Below are 9205 nucleotides of genomic sequence, written 5' to 3'. Positions count from 1 at the left end.
CTCTCTCTCTCTCTCTCTCTCTCTCTCTCTCTCTCTCTCTCTCTCCCCGTGATTGGCTGAGAGGGCTGATGACATGTCAGAAGCAGGGGAGGTAGGACTATAAAGCCTCTCCTCTGTCTCTGTTCAGACACACAGACTATTGCACTCCTTACTGAGCTTTACTAACCGGATATTTAACTGCCACCCGACTGAGACACCACCCCTACCAGCTCCATTCTACTGCTACAGGATGTGTAAAGGACTAGCATCGTTGTCTACCTGCTGCTTGGAAAGGTACATAAAGCGCCATGTAAACACTCAAATAGCTGATGTTTTGAGATTTGGAATACAGGACATGGAAGGCAGATGTTTGTTTTTTATCTTTATGTTATAAACAATATCTGTGTGAGAGCATTGGAGAAGTCAAATGTCAGTTTTAGGTAATGCTAAATTTAGACTTTGCTATCTGTAACGGCATGTCCGAATGCAATTATAGTGTTGTGAAAAATGTATCTAACCAGTTTTTTTGTCCTTACAGGGCCAAGGAGCTGAAAGCAAGGCTGGGGAGCATTTTGCAAAAATCCAATTGGAATCTATCCTGCTGCAAAATAGGGCATAATAAGTAAGAATCACAAATATTGTGCTGTATACTACTATACAAATGATTTGACATGTGTTGTCACTGTGTGCTTGTTTGGAAATTTTGGGTTAAATCTAATCTCGCTTCCTCTATTTTCAGGCCAACCTTGGAGGAATGCCTTAAGTGGAGAGAGTCCTTTGAAAAACTCCTGTCCAGCAAATGTAAGGAAATATCTTGGTTTTCTTGACACATTTGCACACAAAAAATGACAACGCAAATGCCAGTAAATGCATACTGTAGATGCACTTGTAGACGCATGGAACGCTTGGGGGGGACGTCATATGCCATAATAAGTAATTAAATGCCCTTTTTCTCCTCAGACGGACTGTGCGCCTTCACAGCCTTCCTGGTGTCTGAGTTCAGTGAGGAGAACATTGCGTTCTACTATGCGTGTGAAGACTACAGGACTACCAAGTGCGCTGCCAAACTACCAGCCAAAGCCCAAAAGATCTATGATGAATTCATCGGCAGTGACGCTCCTCGGGAGGTAAGGAAAACCAATATCTACAGTATAAAGGATCTAAATCTGAATCCGAAAAGTTAGATTGTGAGGCCTAAAAGACCTACTTTGCAGTTAGGCTTTGTTATAGCTCGGAACCTCTCCACAAAGGACAGAAAACTAATCTCCTTGTCCTATTTTTCCAGATTAACATTGACCACGAAACTCGCGACATTACCAGAGCCAACATGCTGATGGCTTCACCTTCTTGCTTCGACCCAGCCCAGTACAAGATCTACATGCTCATGGCCAAAGACTGCTACCCTCGCTTCCTCCGCTCTCCAGCCTACCGGGATCTAGTTTGCCAAGCCAACCGAAGCGCCAAAGCCACCAAGCAGCGCCGGCAGGGGAAGAAGGTGTGAACTCTCTCCCTAAGCCCATGGAGGATTGCTAGTGGTTCGCCTTAAAGGTTGAGAAAGCGAAAGGCATGACATTGGGAGATGCATCATAAAGCTGGACGCTGGTGCCAACACAGAGATCGTCACAAGAACAGCAGTGGATGGGTTTGTTCTGTAGACGCCCGACGATTGAAGAGAAAAGGAAAATGGAAATCAAATTTGAGGTTGATGCCTTAAGTGGACTGCTGTGTGAACACAGATTTAAGTTTGTACGTCGAGGTCAAGTGAAAGTATTACAGACTGAGTGACAATCAAACGAGAGGGAAGGAGAAAAGCACTTTTCTTTGCCATTAGGCAAACATTTGTGGTTGTGATGTGCAATGTCTATCTGTCAAGTCTTAAACTGTTTGCAAACAGGCATTATGATTTTGTATTTATTTGTATTTATTAGCCTGTATTATATGTGTCACATTTTTACCAAACACAGATGAAAAAACATGTGCAATTTAATTTATATTATATTTATATCATTTTTGTCTCTTTTTTTTTTACTTGCCAGCAAATAAAATTAATTATTTGGAAATAAAATGTGTTGTCCTTTTCCTGTCATGGTTTAAATATTTTGTTAAACTTTATTATATAAATTGCTGAGCAGAGTCACATACTCACATACAATATAGTAATGGAAAACATTTTTCAGTTATAACACTTGATGCCATGGGTATTTAAAATATCTCACATACACCAGTGACATGGATGAAAAATCAAAAGTAAACATATGGTCAGGAGGAGTATAACTACTTGCAAACTCTGAGCCTGCGTGTTTAATCATTCACACTACCTGACATAAAACTGACAGTGAGGCCTTCTGCAACCGATGTTGTGCTGAACTGTTATTCACCTTGGAAACTGCTCTGTTCTGTTTTATAAAGAACTCAGACAATTACAGCATCTGTCTGCTCTGAGCTTTTGTCCCGTATCATGTAAATGAGAGAGCTTTCTAGAAAGCAGGAAGCATCAAGAGATTATGTGACAGCATTACCGTAACAGGACGGGCAATAGCACTTAGTTATTATCCTAGCAACTGTTTGCACTAGCCATCACCGTCAGATAATAAATGGCAGCAAAGTTGGTACCTGGCTAGAGCACAACCCCTACTGTCTGCAAACCAAGCACGTCGAAAAAACACGAGGGATAATTCAAAGCCTTCTGGTTAGGTAATGATGACATTGATTACAGCGATAATGCTGGTTATCTCATTTGTTCTCATTAAAATGTTAACTAGAGCCACTCGGATTGCTTTGAATAAAGTGTGTTTCACCAGCAGGCAGAGTAGAACATGCGGCTGATTGTCTACTTTGTGTATTCAGATGTCATCAGTGAAGAGTGGAGCCGGTGTCAGGTGGACAACAGCTGGTCTAAAGGCCTGATGCATATCAACATCTCATAATGCTGCCTCCCTCTCAATAGTAACCCTTTGACCTTTTTATCTAGATCTAAGCATAGCAATGGCGATCTGTAATACCGGTTTTATCATATAGGTTTTGACATATTTTGACAATGTCGCCGGGGTAGAGCTAAATTTTTAGTTTTCAAGACTGAAGTTTCTTTTACAAAATTTGGAAGTGGACATGCTGGAGGGAAATGCAATCAAGTATGGACCCCAAATTTTCACAATCGTATACAGTAAATCCCTTGCTTGAGAATGAGGATGATAGCTAATAGCCTGTACAATACGGGCGGCCATCCAATTACAACAACCTCATCCACATCGTCAAAATCATTTAAATATTGAGCCATGGCACTGCCAAACGATTAGATAACAGGAGCCTATCATTTCAGTAGCCCACTCAACAACAACAGACATCCTGAATGGCTTTTTCTTGATTTGTGTTCCATTCTCCACACCGCTGTCTTCGGACAAAAAGTCACGTCCTGAGATCGATAATGTTGTCAGTAGCAAAAATAATCACTTTTAGTGGACACAAAGCAAGGCTACACATTTGCCCTTTAGGTTACATTGCAGCTTGGTTTGTGCCAACCCATCATTGCTAATCTCGCTCAATACTGGACCAAATTGGTCACATCAGTCTATTAGACCCTAAAGCATAGGGAAAATGCAGGTTGAAAAAAAAAACACTAGTAACGCTTGAAGTACAGTACTTGAGTAAATGTACTTAGTTCATTCCACCACTGAAATTATGATTGGTTAAAGGGTGTGGTTATGGTAAAAAAAAGTCTAATAAGTCTAATTCCCAACTGTCCCTTCTGACAAAAGGTAAATATGGTGTTCACTTACAAAATATATAGAGACAAGCTTTGAACCACAGTCTTTAGTTTTAAAGTCACACACTTTAAAAGCCCTGAAATCCTCCCTTAGATGTTTTGCTAAGCTGATATCACTTCGCTTATGCTTTTTTTTTCTTAGATATTACTTATGCAACAACAAGAGCTCATTTTCCAAAAAAGCACTACAAAAATAGTAGTTTTACGTTGCTGTTTCTCTGAAAAGGAAAAATTCCTAGATGGTTTGGGTTTTATCTGATGTGGGTTTGAGACTTCCATCTCAGAGATTTCTATCGTCACAGTTCAATGGAAGTGAACTGAGAGGAATGTGTGGCGTTCACAGCTGTATTCCCTTCCAGAAACACTAAACCACAGACCGCATTGTAAACAGTTCTTACTGAAAACTACATTTCCGTTTTCTGTGAAGATATAGCTCCAATCCCAATATTTGGAAATGAATGATTCCTTTGGGGCAAAACAGACCACTGGGCTTCTGCCAGTTTCAGCCAGTTAAGCCCTGTGTAATTAACAGTCCAATTAAAACGGAAATGTAATTTAAAGACAATACACAATTAAATGTCAATACACTTTTATCCACATCCAAGCCAAAATGAGTGCAAAAGACCATAATAGGGTTGTACCGTTTCATGCATATATACATAGTACTCTGTTAAAATAATTTCATTATCAAGAATAGACAGGGACCACTGAAGTTTTTTTACTTGTGAACACAAGGACGAAGTTTCCACACTACAGAATAGTATAGAAAAAGCCTAACTGGAAGCTCTTAACAGCCGCTTATTTATACAAAGTGGATGTTAATACAAAGTCCTAACAAAGTCGATGTTGTCAGATTATCTCATTGGGTCTGGGAATCTCCTCCGCCTGCTCTGCCCCCAGAAACATCCTGTGCCTTTCACAAGGACAGGCGATGGCTCCATGGTTATCTCGTTTAGAGTGATAAGTATAGTATGATATTGTTATGCAAACAGTTTTAATAATATTCAGAGAAAAATATGTATCATCATTTTTCTAACACACTCAAAGCACGGATCGACTCGGCTTGACTCGGCCGAGGTGCCCCGTCCACATTGTTCCGTCGCAGATTTAGTATTGCCTCATGTTTTAGAGTTATACCAGTACAATATGTCTCTGGAAGTCATGTCGGTGGTCTTGCAATACAAAGGTTATGCACTAGACTACACCAGCAGTGTTTGGTTCAATCATGAAGTGACACTGACATCTAGTGGTGTGAGTTGTTTAGTTTAGTTCAGAGATGGGGGTCCACAGAGTCACTGCAGGGGGCCGCCAAATTATAGTCTATAGTCAAAATATGAGGTTTTTTTTTCAAAAATGTAAATGCATTAATGTAATTACAACATAAATTTTTGTAATTACAACATAAATCCACAGTGATGATAGGCTGACTGGCCTATAGGTAAGGTATTCACTAAGGCCACCCACAGATCTAGTTCATCCTACTGATTCACTGTGCCACATTGCCACTGTATAACCTTAAAAGATGATTTATAACGGCATGCCAAATTTAATAGCTTAGTATTCTACGCAAAAAAAATATGTAAATGTCTAAATGCTACACGTTAATGCAGGCCCAGCTTGATTTTTATGTAGTCGGGGGTCCCTGCTCTATCTCTCTCAGTTAAGGGGTCCTTGGTTAAAAAAAAAAACATTGACGACTCCTGGTTTAGTTCATTAGTGTACAACAGTGTTTCTCAAACTTTTCTTTCAATAATATAACCGCTTTGAATTGTTTTTAAGCCAATTACCCCCTAACCCGAAAACCCACATTTTATATATAAAGAGGTGAAATACAATGTCAGCAGTAGATAGATTTACTAAAAAACAACCTTTTACCTGAAAACCATTGAAATCTTACATTTCAAATGATTTGTTTTTAATTAGTATTTTGCAAAAACTTATGTACCCCCTGCAGTAGTCAAGAGTGCCCCTACGGGTATGCGTACCCCCATTTGAGAAACACAGGTTTATAATGTTGTGGACAGTCCCCTTTAATTATCTGTACAGTAAAAGGAACAGCTTTACTCTCTAGGGCTGATTTCCAGCAGTAGTCCCCAGCCAGTTGTCAATAAGCATCCTGAAATACAATGGTTAACATTTTTTAATTAATTCACTAGATTTGCCAACTACTGGGAATAAATTCAGAATTGGACTATTGATTCTATCCAGCCAGTGGTTCCCAAACAGGGAGATGTAAGCATTGAAAGAGAGCAAAAAACAATCTTAAATACTAATTTGCTCACACCAAGGTCGTAACCTGTGATGAGAAGTATATTACTTCGGGAAAAAAAGCAAGAAGAAGAGTTATATGAAAAGCCTTTAGTTAGTCAAGCATATTCGTTAAAGCACAGACATGTTTGAGCCTTTCAGGGTGGAAAAAGATAGTTTACATCACATACTCTAAAGAGAGAACTGCAAATGGACAATATTATGAAATAACCAACATAGGACACAGCTGTCACAATGACAACACAATAGTATCATAAAAAATATAAAGGAAAAAAAAATGATGTCCATAGAAGTCATATCATGTAGTGTCATCAGTTTGTACAATTAGAAAGTGATTTATAAGAAGGGTGTGTAACCAATGTTCCAATTAATTCCAATCAAATTCCAATGAATGTGTCTTAGATATTCCTTCATGTTGATGGGTCACAAGCCAAGAAGGTTGAGAACCATTGTCACAATTTGACTTCTTTTTTTTTATTTTTTTTAAATGGAGCAACATTGAGTCTCAACCTTTGGGCCAGTTTGCCAGATTAGCAAATACATTGTTTTCACTAAAAAGAGATTTAAAATGTAGTCAGGCACTGACTGTCTGCATGAGAGTTTCTTTCACAGCACTGGGGGGCAGTAAAACGCTATGAATAAACCGGAACAGACAGGCCAGTTTTCTCACTTCTGTCATTTAAGGACATCTTAAACTAGATGATTTATTTATTTATTTATTTATTTGACAGGGACAATGCACAGCTCCCTAGCAGTACCAGATACCTATGACCTCATTTTCATCAGTTCATCTGTAGAACAATCAAATTTCACATTACATTTCCTTATTTTACATTCTCTGATCTTGCTTTTAGTTCCAATCTTTTGTGGTTCTACCAGAGAAAAGTGATCAGCCAAACTCAGTAGATCTGTGTTTTACTCCACAGTCACCTCTTTAAGTCGTCCTAGTTCTCCTCCCATTGCCTGAATGCAGTGATACAAACTTATTTAATGAGGGAGCAACCAAGTCAATGATTACTTTATAGACTAGACTAACATCAGCAAGAAAAACAAAACTCTCAACATGTCAAATGTTATGTGATTATGTGTATGGATCGTGTTACAGCGGTGATAACTTCATGGCTTTTTGTCCAATACCTAGAGTGTTTGTTCATATAGTGTTTGAAGTGGAGCAAGTGTTGTTTTCCCAACTTGTGATACAGTATGGTATGTGTGAAAGAATCAGTGAGTGCATATAACATTTTGCTATTAGGTAATGATAGAGGACTAACATGAAACCTACAGGATCAAGGTCAGGGTGGGAGGGGGAGGATGTGATCCAATAAAATATAACTCTAAATTAGACCTATAGGTCCCATGGCATGAAATCGCCACTCTATGAGGGTTTTTTAACATTAATATGAGTTTCCCTAGCCTGCCTATGGTCACCCATTGACTAGAAATAGAGACAGGTGTCCTACTCCGCATTTGAGAAAGTGAAAGCTCAGATGGACCGATCTGGAATCTTGCTCCTTCTGAGGTCATAAGGGGCAAGGTTACCTCCCCTTTCCCTGCTTTGCCCACCCAGAGAATTTGGCCCACCCATGAGAGAGAGACATCATGGATTTCAATTGAGCAAAGTGGCAGTTGGTCAAGGCCACAATGGACATGAAAAACAACAGAGGATATGTTCCATGTCAGTTACAGCCTTAATGTTAACAAAGCCAACGCACTGGAAAGCACATACTGTAATGTATGTTCAACATAACGGAACAAACCCTTCAGAGCCATGATCATCTTCATCAAGTATGGCTGTACAAAACCCTGTGACCCTGAGTTTAAAATAGGTGCCGAAAACACACAGGGTTCTGACCCCCCTCAGTGGCTGCTGAGACGAGAGCAGATCTGGAAGAGATGACCCAATGTGCACATTCCTCAGTATCTCCCCCAGGAGTACATGTGCAGTGTGCATCTCCCCAACGCAGACTCACCTCAGTGTGGCCTGGACCTCCGGGGGGCTTTCTTTTCCTTCCTTAGTGCATCCATCACATCCCCTCGTGCATGCCTGCTGGACAAAAATGTTTTGTGCCGTACTTTGTTATTCTCACAGAGCAGAAATTAAGGAGCAGGATGTGAAAGGAGGAGAAGATGTAGGAGAGCAGAAATAAAGGAGGAGACCATTCATGATAAACATATTAGATTCGTGGGTCAGAACAGAGACAGACGGGAGGAGGGAACGCAGCGACATATTACACTCCAAGCGTGGGAAATCTCCTGGTGTGGGTCCCTAGTGACAAAGGAAAACTGTGCTAGTGACTGTCAGTTCATCAGAGTTCACATCCTCTGTGGAAAAATAAAAGCTTCACATAATGAATATCTGCTGCATCTTTCATTCCCCGTATTGATGTATCCTTTAATTTACAGTGAATGTATTTCAGTAAGGAGTAGTTCTACTTTGGTATTGATATATTCTTGCGATGAAGGCTCTGGATAGTGTCATGACACCTGGAGTAGGATCAAGAATCCCGGTTATGTGCATGCTTTATTTTAATGTTTCCAACTTCCTTGGACTGATATCTTAAGCATAGCTAATAGCCAACAACATACCCAGTGGTGGAATGTAACTAGTGGGTACATTTACTCAAGTACTGTAACTCTTTGATTTCAATTTAAATTTCTCAATTACAGATCAATTTCCTGCTACTTTATACTTCTTCTCCACTGCATGTACTGCAAAGGGAAAATATTGTACTTCCCTACATTTGAGAACTACAGTGTAGCGCTACAGTGGCTTGAGAAAGTTTACACACCCATGCTAAAGTGTATTAAAAAGAGGAATAAATAACCATCTTTTGTAAATTGATGGATCCAGGATACTATGCATCTTGATAAAGTTCCCTTGGCCTTTGGAATTAAACTAACCCCCATATCATCACATACCCTCAGAGATTGGCATGGTTTTATTCCAGTTAGCTTAATAGCTGGTTTGATTTGACTCATGGAAGGTCCCCCATGCCTATCTCTAGATATTTTGAAGGGTATGTGAGGATATGGGGGGGGCTATTTTAATTCCAAAAGCCAAGGAAACTTCATCAGGATGCATGGTATCCTGGATCCATGAAATAACTGGCCTTTAAAATTAAAAATGTGACTGCCTTTATGGGAATTTAACATAGGGGTGTGTATACTTATGCCCCCTGTATTTTAAGGAAGAAC

At 39.7% G+C, this 9205-nt stretch overlaps 1 protein-coding gene across 1 annotated transcript; it reads left to right on the top strand.

The window, feature by feature from the left end:
- Positions 1–55: 55 nt before the first annotated feature.
- On the top strand, positions 56–1657 carry rgs16 (regulator of G protein signaling 16). The gene is made up of 5 exons (XM_032526880.1): positions 56–273; positions 518–601; positions 719–780; positions 940–1106; positions 1265–1657. Exons 1-5 carry the CDS (start codon positions 230–232, stop codon positions 1478–1480), a joined length of 573 nt encoding a protein of 190 aa, XP_032382771.1. The 5' UTR covers positions 56–229; the 3' UTR covers positions 1481–1657.
- The last annotated feature ends 7548 nt before the right edge of the window (positions 1658–9205 follow it).

This window comes from Etheostoma spectabile, chromosome 9, assembly GCF_008692095.1.
Source record: "Etheostoma spectabile isolate EspeVRDwgs_2016 chromosome 9, UIUC_Espe_1.0, whole genome shotgun sequence".
Taxonomy (NCBI): domain Eukaryota; kingdom Metazoa; phylum Chordata; class Actinopteri; order Perciformes; family Percidae; genus Etheostoma; species Etheostoma spectabile.
This window is presented reverse-complemented; position numbering and strand designations above follow the sequence as displayed.

Excerpts from the sequence above, each read along its gene's own strand:
- rgs16 (XM_032526880.1), top strand. The coding sequence starts at position 230 with ATGTGTAAAGGACTAGCATCGTTGTCTACCTGCTGCTTGGAAAG. Across the intron at positions 274-517 it reads TCTACCTGCTGCTTGGAAAG|GGCCAAGGAGCTGAAAGCAA; the intron begins GTACATAAAGCG and ends TTGTCCTTACAG. Across the intron at positions 781-939 it reads AAAACTCCTGTCCAGCAAAT|ACGGACTGTGCGCCTTCACA; the intron begins GTAAGGAAATAT and ends TTTTCTCCTCAG.